This window comes from Lepisma saccharinum, chromosome 1 (genome assembly GCF_977018435.1).
Source record: "Lepisma saccharinum chromosome 1, izLepSacc3.1, whole genome shotgun sequence".
NCBI lineage: Eukaryota > Metazoa > Arthropoda > Insecta > Zygentoma > Lepismatidae > Lepisma > Lepisma saccharinum.
The window spans coordinates 95,754,922-95,779,863 of record NC_139229.1 but is presented as its reverse complement, the minus strand read 5'-3'; the positions used below and the strand labels follow the sequence as shown (position 1 = coordinate 95,779,863).

The window sequence follows — 24,942 nt, the reverse complement described above, 5'->3', positions numbered from 1 at the left end:
TGTTACTGTCTTACTGTTAGCAGATGCGGTGGTTCTGAAGGTCTTCACCCAAGTTAAAATTGTCTGGCATGTTGGAACCTTCCCATTTCTTCCGATATTAAACTTACGTCTGAAGTCATGTTGCGTTGCAGTAGCAGTCATTGTTCTTGAAAAACAGCTCGACAGCATACGTGCGGTGCTCACTTGACCAGACCTCCATGTCTGCTGAAGGCTTTGAACTGCTTCACTAAATAATGAGTGAAACAGGGCACTATCTATCGGCAGACTTGAATGGCGCTAATTTCAAATTGTCTAATGAATTCTGCTGCACCTTGTATATTATAACAAGATCAACATAAAAAAAATATTCTTATATTAATGTTTTTTTTAAAATGAAGATAGAACTTCCAAAATCCTACTTCTATCTTTCATTACCCTTAATTTTGCCAGACTCCATGTTGGAGTGGTTAGCACATCGTTCTACGATGCCAGGGGTCCTGGGTTCAAATCCCAGTCTGGGCATGGATGTTTGTGAGTGTCCATTCATCAATTTAATCACATCGTCACTCATTTTCATATTCGCAAATTAGCCAAAAGTGGCACAAAAAGCGGAAGTAAAATAAAGGAAATCAATCAATCACTACCCTTAATTTTATACCAATTCTTTATCACTTTCCTTAAAAGTTTCATGTCAAGTTTGTCCATAATTGTTTTTCAGTCAGGATTTAATCAAAATAATTAATTACTAATTTAATTAATAAAATTAAAGTAGTTCAATGAAAAATGTAACACGAACCTCCCTCAACAAAGATGCCTGGCCTGAATAAGCAGCTAAAATTGTGATATTTGATGGATCATATCCTTGAAGCACAAGATATCTACTCAATGCAATAAAGAACTTTGCTTCATGTTTGTTTTGTCTAGATGTGTCAGTAGACTGAAAAGTTAAGAAAAGAATAATAAAATTATGTTGTTTTTATTTACAAAAAGTAAAATGCAAGATAAAATGTTAATCATGTACGCGGATGATCATAATTAGTGGACGGTTTTGGAATAGGAGATAAAAAATGAACATGTTTCACTAGAGCATATTATGTAAATGGAATCAATTCTATGCTTCTTGAAGATTAATTCAAGAAACAGAAACAATTAATCTGTACACTTGTTAGAGATAAATTCAAATAACACAAACACACAAGCTGATAGTACTAACAAAAAATAATGTCTTTCAAGTGGTGAACTTGAAATGATACACAGTAGAGTCTCTTTCTGAAGTTTAACATCACATGCTTCAAGACATGCTTCCCAATACTAGGGCCTCCCAGATGGTGTAGTGGTTGCATCCTTGCCTTGTAATCAAATGGTCCCAGGTTCGATAGTCGATGGAGACACATAGTGGTTTGAATTCGGTTTGAATTCCATTTTAAACTGGAGGTCCAGTCCCGATTAGCCTATCTGTGCATAAAGTGGACTTAAAACAATATCTTCTACCTCTTCTGAATATTCTCAACTGCTCGCTGGATAAGACCCCAATACGGTGTAGCATCACAAGGTGACAACTTGAAAGACATTATTTTTGGTTAGTATCAATTTGTGTGTATGTTTCTGTTGTTCGAACAAATCTCCAAGAAGTAGAATTGATTCTATTTACATAATATACTCTAGTGAAATGTGTTTATTTTATATCTGCTATTTTAAAAACTTTCAGATAATTATGCTCGTTATAGTATATGGAGATGTGGATTTTTCATTTAACCCTTGCCCAGGCAAGCTATTTTTGTTACATATCCAAGCAAGCAGTATCTATCAAACACCGGTTGTTAAATGTTATTTTTCGCTGTGGAAACAAGAGTAACATGATCCTTAACCTAATCATTGTCATGTTCATAGATATTGTATTCATCATCATCATCGTCATTGTCATTTTTGTTTGCAGCATAGGATATACAGGGTGGCTCAATAAGTCCCTTAACACCCCTGGTACAAGGCCACTGCAGTGCGCAATGTTTAAATGGTGACGACCAATCGTTGCCAGGCCAAGGGGGAACCACATTGACGCCACCTGTAAGGTCAGTGGCCATCTTGATATCCGCCATCTTGAAACCAATGTGATAATTTTAAATGGGAAGGGGGTCATCAAAGTGGGCTAGAATTTCACCAGGAAACCAACTGTGACATTTGTTTGCACCTAACTTTAATTGTTGCAGAGATAACAGTACCATAAAAGTTAAAACACATGCTCAATATGACATCCCTGTTGCACAACACACACGTGTAAACGTCTCTCCCATGACCTTATCACATTCTGCAAAACCTCAGGAGAGATTGCGGCACATTATGTGTGTGTGCAAATGGGTCACATCCCTGATTTTCGTAGCATACACCATTGCTTTCAGATGTCCCCAGAGGTAAAGTCCAATGGTGTCAGGTCAGGTGAGCATGCTGGCTATTCCACAGCCCCTCAGCGACCAATCCAGTGGTGATGGAATTGTTGATCCAGGTACTGACGGACCATCATCCCATAGTGCGGTGAGGCACCATCTTGCTGGAACCATTCAGGATAGCTCCCATCCTCGGACAGCAAGGATGGTAAGATCTCCTCCCGTAGCAGAAGCAACTAGCCCTCTGCATTTAAGTTGCCCTCAATGAAAATGGACCAACAAGTCTGGAACCCTAAGTACCACACCACACCACACCACACCATTAGGTTCCCACCTCTCATCACCTTGCTGGGATCTGTCCAGTGTAGATTATCGGATGACCAGTACCACAGATTTTTCTTATTCACCTCCCCTGACACATAAAAATTGGCCTCATCACAACAGAATTTTCTTACCGAGAGCTGGGTAATGTTGCAGTTCTCCTAGGGCCCACTCACAAAACTCCAAACCTCTCCTGAGGTTCTGCATAATGTGGTAAGGTCATGGAAGAGACATTTACAAGTGTGTGTTGCGCAATAGGGATGCCATATTCAGCATATGTTATAACTTTTGTGTTACCGTTATCTCTGCAACAATTAAAGTTAGGTGCAAACAAATGTCACAGTTGGTATCCTGGTGAAATTCTAGCCCACTTTGATGTGTTGCACGATGCCCTTCCCATTTAAAATGTTCATGTTGGTTTCAAGATGGCAGATATCAAGATGGCTGCTGACCATGCGGGTGGCGTCAATGAGGTTCCCTCTTGGCCTGGCAATGATTGGTCGTCACCATTTTCACGTTGCGTGCTGCAGTGGCCTTGTACTGGGGGTGTTAAGGGACTTATTGAGCCACCCTGTATAATACATTAAGGTGCAATGTAATATGAGGAAAGTGTTTAACTGCTCCAATGGAAGATATATTCTTTCAACATTGTTTGTATATTAGTGATAATAATATTTTTAAGTGGTCTTGATAACACTTTATTTTTATTATTTGTTCATTAAACATTTGTTAATTTATATTCAAATAATATTACAACTTTTGTTTATATGTTTACATATCTTCGAATGAAAATAATGCTGTAATGTGTATCTGCATGCATGATACACTAACCTTAGTGTTGCATGTACATGTAGTATGTTATACATGTTTTATGCTTTTTGCATAGGTGAGTTACTTTACAATGTTCATTGCACACAGATAGGTTGCATTTGCTGCAACTCTGTTTCCGTGTATGACTTTTTCCATAAGGCCACACGTGACATCTCCTTCTTTTGTATGAACCAGTAATGTTAGAAGCAGGGGATATTGGTCTCTGCTTTGAAACAATAATGCAAATTTGAGAAACAAAAAAGAAATGTCAGGAAGACTTCTTTACATGTAAATTGTACACTGTGTCCACCAGACATTGCTTGCCCGTTTACATGTAAGTGAAAGGGAAAATATTTTTTTCACACCTGACTTTCTTATTCAAATCAAGTCAGATGTTGTGAAAGAGGAATTAAGAGAGAGCCAACAAAGTGAAAAAATATCATGTTTCAGGAAGTATCATTTGGAGTATGTGATAAAAAGTACAAACTACAGTGTCTGGTAGACTCTGGTTAAGGGTTAAGATTATCACTCATCCTCATTGTTGCGATTACCCAAAAGGGCAAAAAAAGAAAACCTTGTAAATAACAGAAATGCAAAATAGTAATGATATTCAATATCACTTTCCACATAAGAGCTCACTCACCTCACATTCAGGAATCTCATGGGTAATAAAGAAAACACTCTTTGCCACTCCGCGCACAGGTCTAAATGCAAGAACTGAAGGGTTATTTTCCAAAGTACGGTATATTGTTGGTACAATGAGCTGGGCAATTTCAGGCCTCATTCTGTGTTGAACTTTCAACTGGTCAAACTCCAAACCATTTTTTATCATCCTCTCAAACAAGGATATGTCAAAATTATATCTCTTAGCCAATTTGTACAGTGCTACTGAAGGACGTAGTTGCTGATGATCACCTGGGTGGAAAGAACGTAAAATAATACTTGAATTATTATGCTTAAAATCAAACTATTTTTAGTACCAGTTTCTTACCGACTTGTATTAATAACAATATTTGAACACAGTTTAACACTAGAATGGCAACGAATCTGATACCTCCTAGAACAGCGGAAAGGGGTAATTTAGATCCCTCATAAGAAATGCATTTAAAAATTCTAATTATTTTAGAATGGGAACATACGAGGGCCACTATTTATACGAGGGAGGATCAAATGAAAACCTTAAAAGTTTATTATAAATTTCAAATGATGTGGTATTGCTATGAAAGTTGGCAATATTGTTTCTAACAGTATTCTCTTTCTTCAGTAGGTGGCAGAAGAGTCTAGTCAAACAAGCGCCAGCACAGGAGCAGTTTCAAGATGGCCGCCCCACTGTCCACATGCACCGCATTAGAACAGCGTTCGGTGATCCGGTTTTTGAGTAGTGAAGGTGTGAAACCAATTGAAATTCACCGCAGGATGGCAGCAAAGTATGGTGATTCGTGTTTGTCCCTGCAGCAAGTATACGAGTGGTGTAGGAAGTTTGAAAGTGGGGTAACATCTGTGGAGGATGCTCCTCGACCGGGACAGGCTCACCGCGTAGTGACCGACGACAACATTGCGCTAGTGGAACAGCTTGTAAAGGACAACAGGCATATTACCCTGAAAGAAATCGCAACAATATTGAATATGAGCTTTGGTTCAGCTCAACACATTGAGCATAATGTTCTGAATTTCAATAAGGTATCGGCAAGATGGGTCCCACGTCAGTTGACCGCTGAATTGAAAGATCGTCGCGTCGACGCCTGTGAAGAACTTTTGCATCATTTCAACACCGAGGGTGATGCATTTCTGGACAGGATTGTTACAGGCGATGAGACCTGGGTTCACTATCATCAACCAGAAACCAAGAAAGCGAGCAAGGAATGGCGGCATAGCTCTTCGCCGAAACCAAAAAAAATCCGCACTCAACCATCAGCAGGAAAGGTCCTGCTCACTCTCTTCTGGGATTCTAAGGGAATAATTTTGGAACAGTACATGGACAAAGGAGTGACAGTAACCAATGCCTCGTATTCAAACATGCTGAAAAATGGACTTCGCCCTGCAATCAGGCGTAAACGGCGAGGACTTTTGTCCGCATGAGTACTCCTACAGTATGACAACGCCCGACTGCATACTGCCCGTTTGACCGTTGAGACTATCGATGACATCAAATTTCAGTGTCTCATTCATCCACCCTATTCACCAGACCTTGCCCCCAGTGACTTTCATTTGTTTGGACCACTCAAAGAAGCGATGGGCGGCAAACATTTCAATAGTGATGAAGATGTGAAAAATGCGGTGCACGAGTGGCTACAATCTTGATCAAAAGAATTCTTCCACCATGGTATCCATGCACTTCCGAAACGGTGGAATACTTGCATTGAACGTCAAGGGGACTACGTTGAAAAATAAGTGGTACGATTTCCTTTTCATTGTTACATTCTAGCATTTATTGCACTTTTAAGGTTTTCATTTGATCCTCCCTCGTATTTTGAGCCTTTAGAGGAATGTAGAATGGTCAACTCTGAATGGTACACAACAATTTGTTTGCCAGAGATCTTTGGTCAAATACGGAAAACAAACAAACGCCGTAGGATCATTCTTCATCAAGACAATGCCAGCTGTCACACATCTCGTCTAACAACCGACTTTATGAACAGTCAAAAAATCGAATTGATGGGTCATCCGTCGTACAGTCCTGATTTGGCACCCAATGACTTCTTCTTGTTCCCGAATGTCAAGAATAAATTGCGTGGACAACGATTTTCGTCAGCGGGAGACGCCGTTGATGCGTTCAAAAACCATATTATGGAGGTGTCTCAAGAAGATTGGAAAAACTGCTTTGACAAATGGTTCAAACGAATGCAAAAGTGTATTGACCATAAAGGAGAATACTTCGAAAAACAATAAAGCAGTTTTCAATGCCAAATTCCTGTTTTTTCATTGTTAGGCTCAAAATATAAATAGTGACCCTCATACAGGGTGGCACATGAAATGTCATACCATTCAATCACCCCATAAAATTTTTAATATCATATATTGAATGTTCAAAATGTGTATTCGGGTGAGTTGGTTCATGGAAAATCTGGTAGATGTCAGGAGAAGTCAGTATCGGACTCTAACTTGCCGCGAAACAACGGCCAGTTGAGTGTCGAACAGAAGGTGAAAGTTGTAATGTTTTTTTACAGAAACGAAGAGCTTGGTGGCGACACAAAGACGTTTCCATGCACACTTTGGTACAGACCAAACAGACCATTCATAGATTGTGTCAGCAATTGGAAGCCACTGGCTCTGTGTTGGAGAAGAATCAACTGTGCGCATCAAGACTCCGCACACCTGAAAACATTGAAGCAGTTCGCTTGGCTTTGACACGAAGTCCCAGCAAATCAACAAGGAGGATGGCTGTTGAGTTACGAATATCTCGTAGGTCAATCCAGAGGATTCTGCACTCTGATCTTCACTTGTTCCCTTACAAAATGACAGTTGTCCACAAACTAACGGCAGTGGACAAGGAAGGAAGGCGTCAGTTTGCTTCGTTGTTAGTGGAAGAAAATCACGTTCTGCACAACTTGGTTTACCAATGAGGCACACTTTCATTTCAATGGTGTGGTGAATAAGCAAAATGTTCGATTCTGGGCAAGTGAACATCCTCACAGACTGCATGAAAGTGAGAATTATGGAGAAAAGGTTGGAGGGTTGTGACAAATGTAAAGGTTCGCTAGGAAAAGGTTGTGAACCATAATGGTGGACACATTGAACACATTCTGCACTAAACTAACTTTCGATACTCGGATAATTAACTATGCATTAATTTTGTAATATTTCGATGATAAATAAATGTGTAATCAACAAAACAAATTGTACGACATTTCATGCACGACTCTGTATTTTTAATTTATATTACTTTCTGTGCTTTATGTATTAGAATCAAAGTGTTTAGATGCTTTATGATACATTTTGATTACACTCCAGAATACGCAACATTTCACCATGAGAAACTGCTACTTGATACGACATGTTCGGAGACGTCCTTCCCAGTCCAATAACACTACCTACATGACGACATGTAAACCGACAAGTGGGAACATGCTAAAGAAAGGATGACACTGGTACCACAACCTAACACTGATATTGGATCACACATAAAATGGAAATTTACAGGTGTCAAATGGATCCCTCCCACTGTTCTAGGGGTATAACATGAAATTTCACAGCAAAATTATATTTTGCATATTTCAATATACCATCTTAAAAAGGACAAAGAATTATGAAAAGTTACAAAACTTCGAGGAAAAAATAAAAATGAGATAGTTATTAAAGAAACCATGAAGATAGGGGTCATTTTGACCCCTCCCACCATTCTATTGTTAAAATAGTTCAGAATATTTAAAATTTTATACAGTACAATTCAGAGTTCACATACCCGGCTCTTACATTTTCTCCTTTGTACATTTACCTTTATGACACCAATTAAGGAAAAATGTATAAACTTTTCCCATATTGTACATTTTTCCACAATAAAAGTTATTTGACCACAATCCCTTGAAAAACATATAACTGAGATTTTAATGTGTCGGTAATTAATTGTAAGTTCTCATGTGAGGTAATCAGAATAGTAAACAATATATACAAGAACCAAGCATGCTGCAGCAGCTGTGAGCGCCAGGGCCTACATACCGTCTGCCTGTCTCACTCACACCTGCTGAGATGGAAGATCATCGAACCAGTTATGGAGTGGTGAGTGAGTGAGGGTATACTAAATGTGACTGCCCGAACAGAAATTTTCTTCACCCCTCTGAAACTGGACTCATTTTTTTTCTGATGACATTTCTGGTTTCAGTCCCGCACTGTTGCCATGTGGTCTTTGGACACGGACTAACAACTTTTACTGAGATTTCAGCTTGCGTATGGGACCAGTGGCCACCCACTATCAGTGACGTGCACTGAGGAGTAGCTAGTCTAGCAGAGATAGATCAATCAATCTCACATCTCGAATTATATTCAAATCACAATATTTATTGTCTTGTTAAAGCCACCACAGCTCATACGCAACACTGTATTTTCCACGCTCTTCTCGTCCATCGGTGTTCTCCGCGGGCAAAGCTGGCTGGATACCCTAGCTCGCTCTTCTTCTGCCAGACCAGTTTCCAGGTAGAAACGGCCGGCCCAAGGAAAAGGAATATTTCTACCTCTACCTCCCTTGCCTCCTCGCCCCCCGCTGCAATGGTTAAAAGCCCAGGCTTTCAGGTCCCCCAGTCTATCTCCTATAGGACAGATAGGGGATTGGTTTCTCATCATTTTTTTGTAAATCCTCTAAAGAGCACAGGGTAAAATTTTCTGCAGTACTTATGTTCTCTGTATTTACACAATCTTTCACACGTTGTACAATATGTGCGTATGTATAATATGGGGTGTAGTTTTATTATTTATGAAATGAGAACGTGTTATGTGCAGACAATAATGTTATGCTTTCTTTCTTTTTTCTTTTTCAAGTATGGAATATATAATGATTAAATTACAAATATGTGCTCAGGCTCTCTCTGACTCTCGTTTTAGTAGTGTTTTATTTAAATATACTACTCTTGGTCTCTAACAGTCATAAATACGGATGTATTTATTTGGGCAAGAGAACGCGCGTTCATATTGTTGTTGGATTGGTTTATTTTACTTCGCTTTTCTGCCACATTTGGTTATCGCGAAAATGAGGATTGAGTGATGATATGATGAAATTGGTGAAGGGACCTCATATGAACAATCCAGGCCAGGATTCGAACCCGTGATGAGTGCGCATTCTTGTCCTATGTGTTGCAGTGAATAATGAAATAATTTGGAATGAAAAATGTATCTCAGACCTCAAAAAGTCAAATGAATATAATTGAAGAAACTACAAAAAAGTGTGTTGTGGTTTGTTACTTGTCACCAAAACAACCAAGCGTGGGGGAGTGGTTATCACAGCGCGCTACGACACCAGGAGTTCCGGGTTCGAAACCCGACCCGGGCATGGGCATTCCCTCTGCTCGTCCCTTCATCAATTTCATCGTATCATCTTCGCAATTAACCAAATGTGACAAAAAAGCGACGCTAAGTAACAAAAATGAAATCAAATCATTGATTAATTGCTCAATTTGGTTTATTTTACTTCGCTTTTCCGACACCTTTGGTACGACAAAATTGATGAAGGGACACACACAAAGAACACAAATGGCCAATCCGAGATTCGAACCCAGGATCTCTGGCTTAGAGTCAAATCAAATAGCTTTTTATTTTCGAAACGTGTACTTTCTTCTAGTACTCATTCATAATTTTGCAATCTTTTCCTGTTATTGACATTCTTCTTTTTTTGTAGAAATACTGGCCCTAAAGGGAGGAGGGGTGTGACCCACACCAACCCCCCCCCCTTGAGCATGCCACTGACTGCTACCCCAAGTGTCGACGTCACCGCACGTCATTGCCCACTATCGCAAGAAAATTGGGGAGTTACGAATGAATAGCATAACCCAGTCATAGAAAACCTACAATAACAACTAGGGGTTTGTCGTGCTGACCATGCATCACCCCATAACCGGTTGGATGATCTCCCACCTCTGGTGGGAGTGAGGCTGGCAGTCGGTAAGTAGGCACTGGCCTCACGAGCTGTAACGCCATGGGTTATTAATATCGCTGGTTCCTTGCGTCCATGCTTTATTCACTGCGCAATGCAATCATTAATGCTTACACTAGTCAAAACTTGGTCAATGTTAATCCAGATAAAGTTAATTAGGAATATAATAAAAGTTCTAACCACAACACATCTGCATTGTGTTTATTGCAAGCCAATCATAAGCATATTTGATAGCTTACCTATTAAAAGTAAATGTTGGCAATGAGACGTAAGTGAAACAACAACATGGGACTCCAGAACCTCAGCTGCCTCTTCAACAATAACTGCAGAAATAAAGTATAATACTCTATTAAAAAGTGTACTGCATGCATCTCACAAAAAAGTTACAGGCATTTTTTTACTACTTCTGGTTTGAATATTGTAGACCACAGATATTCCAACAATAATTCTGATTCATCCAGAATAGTATGAGTAGAAGTTTACATTTCAAATTATATGAGAAAATACTTTTCTCAGAGCATTGTCCCAAATTATATACAGCAGGTTAGAAATGATAAATATGGGCTTCCTTTTTGTGGGATTTAAAGTTGGGATGGTAAAATCAAGATAAAATTTTATCCGGATATTGGATAATTTTCTATCTAGATATACAGATTATACAAAATTTCTGAATATCCGAATTATCCAGATATCCAGATTATCCTAAATATCCAGATATCTGAAGTACCTGAAGGTGTACATAATCCAGTCAGTTTTATTGTTTACCTGTTTTACTGACTCTCCACATATTATTTTATTCATCATGCTTGTATTTCTATCTTACAGATTCTCACCAAATCCTTCATCCAATCTGTCTCTTTATCCATTTTGTGGATTCTCTGCATACTTTTTAAATGTATATTTTTTTTTTTTGAGGAGAGGAGGAGTAAATCAGATCTCTGTATAACCAAAATTAGTATAAATGCACAACGTTTTCTCCCATAAACATAAAAGAGGTACAGTTTAGAATATAACATTCCCAGTTTGGTGTCCCCCATTTTTTATTTAGTCATTTTTTCCCCTTAATTTCAGACACCATTCTTACCAGAATAACATACTTTGGATTTTATCCATATCATCTGGATATCCACCATACCATCCAGATATCCATACTATCTATATATTTGGATTATTCGAATGTTCAGATTATCCAGATCTCTGTATTGTTTGGATATCTGAATTTTCTGGATTATCCACTGCATCCAAACAGATATTGGATAATTTGAAATTTGGCTATCTGTTATCCAAATTTTTGGCCATCCCTAATTTAAAGTGCAAAATGCATTAAAAACTTGGATGTGCATTTTAAAAATATACTTTACTGAGGTACATACAACATGAAGGTAAGAATTCATGCACATTGTTTTTACTAAGATTATGGGAGGTTAGGTTTCATGAAATCTGCTAATTTCTTTTTACATTAATTTGTCTGCCATTGTTGAAGAAACATGGATGAATCAAGCAATAAATATTTTAGATGAATGTGCTGAGCAGCTTAGTTCATATGGAACCAAAATAAGGAAAATTACCATGTTATTGTAGAATTTCAAAAAGATAAGTGACCTTATATGTATTAGCATAGCATATGAAGAGAAAATTCACATGAATTGTACTATGATAATTCAAATAAATATCTCATGGTTGCTCTATGAGTATTTGAGCACAAATCTATCACATTTTAGGATTACAAGAGCTTGCTCAAGGGCCAAACATATTGACTTGTAGACTTACAATCTCACCACCTAGAATTTAGTCTTTAAGGAAAATCTGTGTTCTTTATGGTAATTGATTTTTACCGAACTCATATAAAACAACCTTCATTAGAGTATAATTTGAAGAATGCACTTTCTCCTTTTAATTCTTCCCTCTTAAAATCGCTTATTGATATCTCCAAACAATCGTAGTAATTTTAAAATTAGGAGTTGTAGTACAGTAAATTTAATTGATGACATACAGATTTGGGACAGATCAGTGTAAAATTCTTCCTCACACCAATAAAAATTTACTGATATCAATAACTGATAATCGAAGAACCTGAATGGCTCATTCACTTTTGTCATTGATATACAGGGTATTCATAAAGTTTCAGTACCATTACAAAAAAACATTTACTACGACATGCTTGAACAGTACCTTCTTCCTCAGTTGGAGGAATTCCAGCCAACCATAATTTTTCAACAAGATGGAGCAGGGCATCCCCTCATTGGTCCAAGGATGTTCGAGGTCTTCTGGATAGGCCGTGATGGATATATTCTCTGGCCAACATGCTCTACTCATATCACACCCTTGGATTTCTACTTCTCGGGGTATATCAAAGACTTCTCGGGGTATGTCAAAGATTGTGTTTACCGCACTCCTGTTCCAGATGTTCCTACTGTTATCCTAACTGTTACTGGTGATATGCTGGGGTGTGTATGGGCAGAAGTGGATGTTCTGAGAGCAACTAGAGGGACGCACTTTGAGGTGTATGTCATATACACGTGGAGAGTTGTAGCTCATTTTGCAATCAACAGCATTGTTCTATTGCATGTAGTTTCCAAGCTATGTTCTTTTTTGTAATGGTACTGGGACTTTATGAACACCCTGTATATAAATACATAGTTATAACCATGGATGTCCCCCCCCCCCCCGAAAATGAAAGTCAACCAAAATTATATATTTCACACATATAATTTCATTCAATGTTTTTTAGAGGACAACACTATTATGGTGGGGAAATATGACTTGTTTGCCCCCCATGGGAAAAAATACCTTCTTTGCCCCTCCCTGGAAAAAATCCTGTGGACGTCCATGGCTATAAAGGTAAAAAGGTAAAGTGCTCCCCTGTGCAAAGCACCACACCATGAAGGCGTATAGGGGGTGTAGGGGTAACACCCCACAATTTCTTGATCCGGTCGTGAGTGGGGGTGATGTGATCAGCATCATGCCCCTGACTGCCTTTACCCCCCCCCCCCAGGCTATAAGGGTGGCCTTGCAAAATTAAACTGCACATTTAAACTGTTTAAAAATACACAGTATATGGAATATACCTTTGTATTCATAAAATTACCGTATTTACATGTGTATAATGTGCATGCGTATATAATGTGCACCCTGGTTTTTGATGGAGAAAAGTGACAAAAAATTATATCTTGTATATAATGCGCAGTATAATCCAGGTTCAAGAAATGACTTTCTTAGTTGTACGTCATAAAGTTGTTGCTATGCCGATCAATAGCAAATGACATCATACCTATTCAATGAGTCACCTGTTGCTATGTGGACCAAGAGGAGAATATCCTCTTGTGTAAACAATAAGCCACCAACCCATGCAACCTTCACTGTGTTCAGCATCCCAAAGCTTTCACTCTTTAACCGCCTTATTTATTCTGTAATAGTAGAAAGCAAGATCAAAATTACCTTATGGATTTGCAGTGCTCAAGAAGTTATTTTCTATTATTTCTCGCCCAGCAAATACTGCTTATATGCATCCCATGTGATGGGAAGTGCATGCTTGAATTTCTCCAAAACGGCACTGCTTTTCTTGGTGTTGCAGAACATTACATTACAAAGTGAAAAATTGTGTTACATGGCATTTAAACTTTTATACATCATTTTTCTCATTTCCTCTTTACTTTTTCTAAAAAAACTTCAAAATGTACATATTTTCCATGGCTAACGTATCTTTTCTTTCATCCAAAGTACAATAAAAATCAGAACATTTCTTCATTTTGTGATGAGCTTATTTCAATCTCATTGCACATTCGTGTCACCATCTTGAATGGAATACTGTTGTTATATTCAGTAACTGCATAATTTAAGCTTTACAATGATATATAACATGATGGGGTTCCGTAAAACATGAAAAATCAATGCAAGTGTCACAAACCTATAAGGTTTCAAGTTGGCTGTTCGAATTATTCAGTGTATAATACACATCACAGTTTTCGGGAGCAAAAATTTTTGAAGGAAAGTGCGCATTATATACATGAGTAAATACAGTGTAACAAAATAACTTACAGGTTATTTTACAAATCTCAGATCAGTAAAATTATTGATAGAGCTATACACCTATACTTACACTGGCCAATATTGATACAGCACCGATTAAACTCTCCTGTTTCTAATATAGATGTAAAACAAAAATGGTGCAGTGGTAGCATCATCACCTTGTAATCGAGGGGTCCCAGGTTCGATTCCCAGTGAAGGCACATAGTGGTTCAGATCCCACTTTAAACTGTAGGTCCAGTCCTGATTAGCCTTAGTGTGCATAAAGTGAACTTAAAACAGCAAGTTGTAAAACACAGATCAGAAACTACAAATAGGGATGTAGGCATACAGATTTCACGTAGGCACCCAAAAGTCAACCTCACTTCCACGCAGTATGCTCTGGACTGCATTTTGCAGATAAACGAGGCTCTGCCGACTGGCACTATAATTTTGTGTGTGCTGAGTGCCTTTTTACAGCCTCAGCTTTTAACCTAAGTCAGAATATTTTAAGATTTTAGTTATGCAATGTTAGAGTTGTTATTTGTAATGGTAAGGGCTGGCCCCATATAATGTGATGGGCAAAAATAGCCTAAGTGCTGATGCACAAAAAATTTTAAATTCAAATACAAGAAACTACAAATAGCAAATTCTATTGAATAGATACCAATACTGATACCTACTCTTACCAATTCCCACCAATACTGATATCAATGTTTGAAAATTGCAACTATTAACAGTTGTTCAAAATATTGATTTATACCGGATGAGCAAAAGGTAAGTGTACACCTACACTATGCTTCATTACGCAAAGAGAAACTTTCCCTTCTTGATGGTTGTTGGTACATAAGGACATGGACAGTTGGTTAGTAAGACACTCATTGTTGTCAATCACTCATTGTTGTTTCTTCAGTTGTTTCTTCGGAGCATAATCTTGCAAGTCGCGGAACTGTATTAGGAATGGTTAGTCTCTGAACCACTGGCAATACTCAACATGCTTGTCGTGGTCCCTTTCTTCAAGATTTTGCACTATTGTTATTTTGTAGGGGTGTAAATGTAAGTGCTTTTTCAGTGTGGTTCTTACGCTGCCGTATGACACACTTACTTGCTGTGACAATTTACGAATTGACTTCTTTGGGTTTTGCTCTATTCTAATCGAAATGTTCTGTAATTTGTCTTCTGTTAGAACTCGTGGCCTGCCTGATTTCAGCGCATTCTTCACTTTTCCCGTTCTGCGAAATTTATCGATCAACTGCCACACTGCATTACGATGTGGTGGATCTGTATCAGGAAACCTTTCCATAAACTTATTTTGTGCTTCTTCCGTATATTCGTCGAAAGACTTGTTCCACCAAAAACACACGAGCTTAGAGTAATAAAACTATTGCTAATGCAGTTCCACGCTTTGCAAGATTACGCTACGAAGAAACAACAATGAGTGATTAACAACAATGAGTTACTGACAACAATGAGTGTTTTACTAACCAACTGTCCATGTCCTTATGTACCAACAACCATCAAGAAAGGGAAGTTTTTCTCTGCGTAATGAAGCGTAGTGTAGGTGCACAGTTTCCTTTTGCTCACCCCGTATTAGTGAGTGATTATTCCATTCAAATTATAAATATCAATTTACAGGAGTTTTGCTTTAAAATATTAAAAAATTACACCAGAATATATGTAATTTTTAACATAATATTGGCCCAAAATCAATTGAAACTTCGAATTTTGCATAACTTCCAGGGTAAATAGACTTCACGAATTAGTTGTGTGGCATATTTTGAACTCTGCAAATGGCCAAAATTATGAAAAAGTATCGGCCGGTATTGATAAATAAAATCCAACCAATACCTTTCATACCGATACCGATAAATCAGCATTTTTACCAGCTCAGCTCTAATATATACACTATTACTAATATGTAAATGAAATGCTGAAACTGCACTTACCAATGTTAGGCTTCAACTCTTTCAAGAGTGTTTGATGTATGGCTGCTCCAGATGTAGTCATCCCAACAACTTCGCAGTCTCTCAAAATTCTGAGGTCATCCATTGCTCGAAGTTTGGTAACCTGTTTCAAATCATCTTGGTGTTTTCTTGTTAATTTCCTTAACTGCTCTCTCAGTATCTCTAGAAGTGTACTAATCCAATGAGTGTACAGCTGCCATCTTTTGTGGTATGAAAGTCTCCACAGGTTTTTCTCCTTTGCAATTTTAAATAAAGCAGCTTTACCTGGATTAACATTTTGAGAAAGTTTATCTCTGAAATACTGTGTCTTGTGTTCCAAAAAAACAGCATAGTCCTTTGATGATTGATCCCTTTTCTTGTTCCACAAAGCTACATCTGTTTGTAATTTATTAAAATTTAGATCAAGTTCGACAGAATATGTTCCCACAGAAGAACTATTCACAACTATATCAAAGATCATGTTCTCTTCCATCCCGTCCAGTGTTGTAGGGTCTTCTGCATTTTTTAATTTTGCATTGTCTACAAAATGATTACCAGCATTGTTTTGAGGTTTCGGATCATACAACCAGTTACTGATACATTCTGTTTCACAATAATAGGTCAGACATTGGTACTGGTTTATGTCAATAAGTCCAAATTTTCTCAAAGTTTTCAATGAAACAATGCCCATTTTGTTCTTAATTGTGTTTAAACTTTTCTTTATAGTTTCACACTCCTGTAGATTATGAGCAATTCTCTCCGATACATTGTTAAATGCACTGGAATGTTCTCTTGCACATCTTTTCTCTTTCAGGTTATATTTTTTCACAACTTCACTACGACACCTACCTCCTACACGAACCAAGTTAGTTGTGATTTTCAAGATCCCTTCCAGAAATTGATCTAGAGCGAGGTTTTTGTAACAAACTACCAAAATCGGTGTTGGAGTTTCAACCATTTTTGATACATTTTTCAGCAGCACCTCAGCGACCCTTAACCCTAAGTAAGTCTTTCCAGTTCCCGGTGGTCCTTGAATTATTGCAAATTCCTTTGTTAATGCTGACTGGAAAGCAAAATATTGTGAAGGGTCAAGTTCCAGTTCTTCTGCATTTGGCCATTTAGTTTTATCTAGGACTGGAACAATGTAATCACGTATTTCATAAGTTGATTCTGGATTATCAAGCAGGTATTTTGGAGGTTTTGTTTTATGTTCTACATCAACAATGTACCTCTTCATGGGGAAGTTGTCAGCATCCATGCATTGTAAAGCAGATAACACATGTTTGTATGTCTCAAAAACTTGAACTTCAATCATGATGAATTTACCTGTTGGAGGCTGCCTTTTCGTTGGACTACAGAATTCAATTCCAACCCAACTTTCGTATAGGATGTTGTCGTGGGCATCGGGGTCATGTCTCTCAGTAACAGTCCCTAACAAGATGTTTCGAAAATTATCATTTGTAAAGCACAGTAGGGAACCATGGCTTAAACATTTTGAATTTATCTCACCGTCAAAATGGACCACAGTACTAATTTTCCCTTTTGATACTACTATGTTCCCAAACTCCACATTCCAGTAAACTTTTCTGCTTAGGTTCCTACTCAGTTTTGAGTTTTTATCAGATTCTGTTATCAAAAATTCTTGCACAACTTCTCTTAAAGGTCCAATGCAATCCTCACGCATTAGACGAAACTGGACATCCAGATAATGTTCAACATCTGCATATGAACCCTTAACAATATTAGACATGATGAAGGGTGGCTTTGCAGATAAAAGTTCTTTTGCTGAAGGTAATATGTTGATACTTCTGAATTCATTTGGTGGCCTTTTATGTTTACTTTCCTGTAAATTCTTTTTCAGTTCTGTCAAGCTGGAATACAACAATGAAAGTTGGGACATGATCTTGCAGTCTAACGTATAACCTTTGAACTGTTCTATCCCATTTATTGACATAATGAAAGACATAACAATTCCATCCAATCTCTCGCAAGCTGTGGTGGGTAGATGCTTCAAGATGCTTTCAAAGAAACACAACGTGTTGGTGAACAATTCTTCTGTGTCCTCAATTACATCTGAACCTCTTTCTGTTGTTAATGATAAAGCAAAGTCTTTTAATTGGTTTAGAAATTCAGTACTGGAAGCATCTGTAAGGATTGCAATCTTGTTCACAGAAAACTCACTCTTACAAATTATAGATAATGTTTTCATAAGAGGAATTGCTATGTCAGTTTCTAATTTTGTTTTTAACAGATCCTTGAATCCACTATCTTCGTCAATGAATACAGGAATTATTTCTGAAGAATCCTGGTTGCATAGTTCTCTTAAGTAAATGTGGTCTAACTTTCGGGTCTGTTTCTTTTTAAATTTTCTTACACTTGCTTTGAAGTTTGAATTCTTTCCTTCATATTGGTTCGTGTTCTTACCTATCTGAGCCCTTCTTTGGTCGGGTAATCTATTTTCTCCTGCACTTTTTGTGCACTTGTCTTCTGATTTGAAATCATTGGGTTTCTTTTCATTTGCTTTGAAATAACTTATGCTTCTAGGTACGGAAAATTCCCCACTTTTGTAATTCTTACTGAATTTTCTACCAGAAGAAGATCTGCCTTCTTGTTTCCCTTTTACATATTTTCTTCTGTAGTCAGATTGTGGGTTCTTGTATGTTTCAGTGTCTTCATTTTGACCACTTGAGTGGTTTTCATCTTGACACGCAGTCCTGGGACTTTCCTTACTCTGATCTGTTAATTTCCTGTGATAGGCCATTGTTCAATAATGTAGCCCTGTAAATAACAAAAATGAATGAAATTAGACATGCATTTTATATCATTCAATAAGATAAAAATTAGGGATGTGCCGATATGTTTTGGCCAATTCCAATAAAGTATAGAGCAACCACAAACAAAAGAACCTTCGGTGAAAAGTCTCTGCGCACCTCTTCTCTTCTTCCCTTCAACTCGGGCCATAAGGAAGCATGCTCCACTCTGCTCCTCCCCTCCACACGTGAGTATGGTGCACAGGAGTTGCGGGTCTGCGCAGGTTTTTTTCTGCTTGTGGTTCCACTATACAGACATAAAATTTACCGATATTCTACCGATCTGATATAAAATTCCAAATGGTCCTTGGAAAACCTGAATGGTTCATTCACCTCCTTAATAAACATGTGTTTCAAGGTGACTGCAGTGAAATAGAAGTGGCATGCTCAGACATTTACTTTTTTAAAAAGTAGGGCATGGAGATTGTCCATAAGAATTATAAGAAAAATGGTCAAATTTTGCACTAAACTGTATGATATTTATACATATATTAGATCAGTAAAATAATCAAAGTGAAATGACTATATCAGCTGATGTCGATAGAGTAGCAATTAATCTGTCCCATCCCTAGTAAAAATAATTGACCAGCTTGGAAGTAAAGCTTGATTACCCACAAAGATATAGAACTGAAGAAATATAAGCAAAAGTTTGTCCATCACATTGTGGCTTATAGGTTACTCAGATGTTCCCCTGTCTTTCCATCATTGGTAACTAAAGGAACTTTGTTTACCTTCATAGGCGTAACTTGGAGGGGGCAAGGGGACTCCCCAGCCCCAAATTAAGGTTTATTATTTTTTTAGCTTCCTGGGACCTGAGGAGCAAACTAATAATGAGTAATTCCAATGTTTACCCTAGCTTACCAAAGGAGATATCTGTCAGCCCAACCACATCTACTTTTTCAATTTTTAAACTGAAATTTTTTATAAAAAATATAAAATAAATAACATTGTTCCCTAGGGTGTTCCCAATATTTCTGTATTACTTTTGTTCATAAAAACATAAATATAATATAAATAGGAGGCAAAATGCACTAGGCGGGCCTATCGGCACCATCCTTGAATGCATGCTTTTTGAGACAATCATTGCCAGTGAGAGTGTACAGTTGCCGGGTAATGATGATAAGTTTGGTAAATATTACAATTAATGAACAAGTACACCTTTGTAAACAAAAAAGCATTAATGAAAAATTGTTATAGTGTTTGTGAGTTTTAGTGAATGATAAAATATTTGTGTGACACTGATGCATGGTTATTATTTCTTATTAATGATGACATTTTCTATTATAATTGTAATTAACAAATAACTGCACATATACCAGGTGCGGCTCGGGGATTGTTTTCCTGGGGGTTCACCAATGTAGTATGAAACCAGTGGCATGCTCATGATTTTGAAAAAGGGGAGAGGGGTTACACATATATTTTTTTACTAGCCAGACATCATTTTGATATATTTTCCTACCTCTGAGGTTATTATTTCAGAAATGCAAGGCCAAAGAGGGAGGTTATGACTCCACCATCCTCCCCTTAGGCACGCCACTGTGTGAAACATATTCAGTTTCCTCAAATAAGATTTTCTCTGACAAACAAGTGGGATGGAAGGCTTGTCCAGAATGTTTTTATCTGGGAATATAAAGTTTTATAGTAGGGATGTACGAATAAAGTAAGTGCTGAAATGCAATAAATTCTGCCTTTATGGAAAATTTCAGGTTGCAAGGGAAAATAATGAGAAATAGTCTATGGGCCAAATTGATAATAATAATACTACTAATATCAATTATTATGATTATTATTAAATGTGATTGTATGTATATAACAATAATATACTATTCAATAGTCAATACCAGTTACAATACGGGTAATTAAATAGGACTAAGGACACATGCTGCTACAAGAATTCGATGCACACACTAAATAATTAATTTGCTTTATATGAATTCTAAGGTGAAAACCAACAAATGTAATATGTCAAATTAAAAATAAGCGTTTACGCTACAATGTTTGTTTGGAACATTTTCTTCTCGGATGCCTAGATTATTAATAAATTAATGATCAATATAAAATTAATAGTAAAAAATATGATTCTTTTTTTACTAATCCGTGATTTACTACTTAACGGTTGCTCCTATACTAACATTATTAAATATGGAACATATACTAAGTTTTCATTGAAAGAAAAGTTCGTTGTGATCAAGCCGTTGGTTTCAGAGATAGTCATTCTTTCGAATGTCAACATCCGCCATCTTGGATTGGCCGCCATTTCTATTAACTACCACTTTCATATGGCAATCATGGTTTTTTGGCATCCATTCATAACCATGTAACTGTGGTATAAAGAAAAATTAGTACCCCCAAATTATGCCAACATCTTGGCTGGCCCATAGACTAAAACTGTTGTGAAGGTGTTGGGGATATGTTTATAAATACTGGCCTAAATTATTTCACACAGCCCAAATTGTAATGAATAACATATTAATTGTAAGCTATACCTAAAATTAAAAAACCTGAAACCCCCAGATTGAAACGTAACAGCCTTGTTATAATTTGGGGTGGGTCGACAAACATCTTATTTCCTTTCAACGCACAGGGATGTTTGTTTAAATTAATATATCCATTTCTAGCGGCCATTTCTTACCAGGCCCGTAGCCAGAAATTCTTAGTAGGGGGGGGGGGCAAAGTCAATCCTAGAGGGGGCAAATTTTTAATATATTGTGTCACATTGGCAGATATAGTGGGGGTACACAGGAGCATGCTTTGCCCCCCGCACACACACACACACACACACACACACACACACACACACACACACACACACACACACACACACACACACACACACACACACACACACACTCACACTCACTAAGCAATAACTAACTGGAAAGGGATGATATCGTGAAACTCAATGAACAAAAAAAAATCCAGCACCATCAAATAAGAATAAAATTTAAGATAAATAGACTAATCAGGAATGTATCTACTTCAAATTTAAATGTGCCGCCACTGAAAATCAAATCTGAGGCAACTAGATTGCAGGTCGGTAATGCTCATAGATGATTAACACGTACCAACAGTTTTGGGCCTCCCTTTAGAACTGATTTAGGGAGACGAATCTAACAAGAATTCAGTAACACCAATGTGTTGTGTTAAGCAAGAAAAATTGAATAAATTAAATAATAATGGTTACATATTATCTATACTTTGATGAATACTGTAAAAATTTGTAACGTTCAACGTCTGTTACGTTCTTTGTACATCAAAACATGGGTCTCTTAGTCTAGCACGGATCCTATTTGCTTCAAAGGGGAGACTCTTACATCACTACAGAAAACGTTGGCTTACTGGTTACGTTAACCAATTTCCAAAATATTGTATAATTTGTATTATGTTATTGTTGAAAACACATTTCTTTGACACCCAACAAACAAATAGGAACACCTTGATTGATCAATGACTTCAGGGACGTCGGAACTTATTACAGAGTGCGAGGGGCAAGTTCTTAAATCCACCAACCAATTTTTACAATATATTTTGCTACATACATACATATTATATATATACAGAGGTTGTTCGCTTTATATCCGACCATTTTTGACAGGTACTCACCTTAAGAGATACCGTGCCGCCACCACCGATCATGTTCTATTGGACCCCCAGCATTGTGGACAATCGCCCGGCATCGCAGTTTCCATTGCAGCAAGCTCTGGCGCAGGACAGGCATGGGAATTATGCCCCACTCCTCCCTGCAAACTTTCCATATACCATCCAGCACGCACGGGCAGCGGTGTTGAAGACGTCGTTTCAACAGTCCAAATGCGCAAAAATCCATTGGACTGGCATCTGGGCTTTTCACAGGAATGTCTTCAAACGGAATGACACGAATTCCTAATTCCTCTCTCCTTTCCTGATAAAAACGTAGTGATGTTCTGGCGGTATGACTCAAAGCCTTGTCCATATGGATCATCACCTGTCCATTCCATACAATTGTGGGATGTCTCTCCGATCGATAGGTGTCAGAATGGAGTCTTGGAAGTATCTGGCATTCACCTTCATGTTTTTGTCCACCTTGCGTATCATCAACTTACCCTCATATCCGAATCCCGTCACAACCATAAAGCCACAAGGGAAACTTTCCCTGCACTGACGAACAAAGTTCCTGCACACCTTAGCACTACGGGTGACACTTTGTTTGCAGCCCTTCTCCTGGTGGTTTTCGTGGGTAAATGTTTTGCAAGGAGAGCCTGTTGTGTGTAACAGGCCACAATAACTTATGCAGTAGTCACCCTGAGTGTTAATCCATTCTCCCGACACTGTTTCACAATGCATAGGTATGAAAACTTAGCATGGAAAAGGGCCATTACGTAACCCTCCCAATACCGGTTGATTTTCGGTGCCATTTGATAACATTCACTACCAACACTCACGCACCTACAAGGTCAGACACAACACTACTCCCGCCAGCAGACCCATAGTTCCAGCATGATACGCCAGGTGGCAGCACCGAATCGAAAATGGTCGGATATAAAGTGAACAACCTTACTGTATATAAATAAATATGTGTGTGTGTGCGTGTGTGTGTACACATACATACATACATAGGCGATCAGAGATGAACTCCCTGCCAAGACTAAAACCCATAACACTTTCTTAAAATCTCCAAATCGTTGCTAAAAGCTGAAGCAGTAAAAGGGGCATTCAACACACGTAAAGACAACACATAACCCCACAGAGGATTATAATGGCTGTGGGACCAGGTGCCAGATTCTTCTTGAGAAAAGTAAGCTGTAATTTTTCCTTGTAGGGTGGTCAAGTGACCTTTGAACTTCCCTTTGGGCACACTACAGATATCACCTTGTAATTAAATGGTCCCTGGTTCAACTGCAGATGAAAGGACTTGCCAGTGAGAAGTCCTGTAATATTCCAATTTATACTGTAGCATTACTCCCGATTATCCTATTAAAATAAAGAAAGAAATTTTAGGGGACTTCTGGTACAAAGAAAAGTATTACGTAAAATACATCTTGTGAAGTTTTATGTTGCTGAATGATGTTAATTATCTCGAGATGTCATTGTGGGGATGGTATCAAGTTTTTGGGGCTGATTATAAGAATGGAGCTAGCTCTCAAAAGCCTTTTTATTTAGCCTGGTCCTGGTCGACATCCAGGGAAAATTATATTTTTATTCAATTCTTGTCGCATTTTTTTCTTGAGTTATTCGCGATATTGAGAATGAATAATGTAAATAGATAACACACTCATGCATGGCCCAGGATTCGAAACCTAAAACCTCCCCTCCCCAATTTCAAAATGTCAGATGCAAGCACAACGGAAGTCAAATTCTTGCTTGCAGGCATTAAAAGCATTTTCCTTACAAGCAGTTTGCTATGTGTACAGGCATTTAAATGTTCAAATCATTTATAAAAAAGAATGTATTTTCAAAGCTCGAAATTCATGAGGGCTATACTGTTTGAACTTAAGGAACTTTCTTATCGACACTACTTAAAATCAAGAAATGTGAAGTGGAATTACTGTTATGTAATTTTTGAGAATCATAAACGGAAGAACTAAAATTAAAAAAATTGTCTGGTTTCAATTTTGCATTCATATTTCATGTAGAAGAGGGGATAATGTAACTGGCAGGCATGTGAATAGCACTTTACCTTGCAGGTATTGTATATGCTTCCGTGAGTGGAAGGTTGTAAAATTCCATATGCGGACAATCGTTCTAAATTGCTGCTGATGGCTTTTGGGTGATTAAAGATGCCAGGCAGTTCAGTTATATTTTACGTTGATGTTGCATCTTTAATAATTAATAGACAAGGACATTTCTCTCCTGTTTCATTGCCGGTTTTTCAACAGTGAAGACTCCAGTAGTAAATAACCTGGTAGTTAAATGAACTTTCGTTCACAAAAGAGAAATTTGCATGTGATATTTAGGAATATAGGCTATATAAAATTGGGATCTCCACCCACAAAACAATCTTGCTCGTCGCCAACCTCCTCGCTTCTTTCTTGGAGAGTTAGTCTACTGCTTTTCAGTCCCCGTTGCGGTTAATCTGATTTTATAAATAAGTGATTAGAAATAAACTTTTCGAAAGTGTCATGGATTTTCAAGAA

General features: G+C 37.8%; 1 protein-coding gene across 1 annotated transcript in view; it reads right to left on the bottom strand.

The window, feature by feature from the left end:
• Nucleotides 1-24,942, bottom strand: part of LOC145984390 (uncharacterized) — a 121,166-nt gene that overhangs the window by 33,003 nt on the left and 63,221 nt on the right. Inside the window, exons 7-10 of the mRNA XM_083118054.1 lie at nucleotides 16,023-18,782; nucleotides 10,311-10,394; nucleotides 4,135-4,406; nucleotides 776-916 (exon numbers count right to left, since the gene is read on the bottom strand). Of these exons, the coding sequence (XP_082974180.1) occupies nucleotides 776-916; nucleotides 4,135-4,406; nucleotides 10,311-10,394; nucleotides 16,023-18,782 (3,257 nt within the window). The remainder of the gene's footprint in view (nucleotides 1-775; nucleotides 917-4,134; nucleotides 4,407-10,310; nucleotides 10,395-16,022; nucleotides 18,783-24,942) is intronic.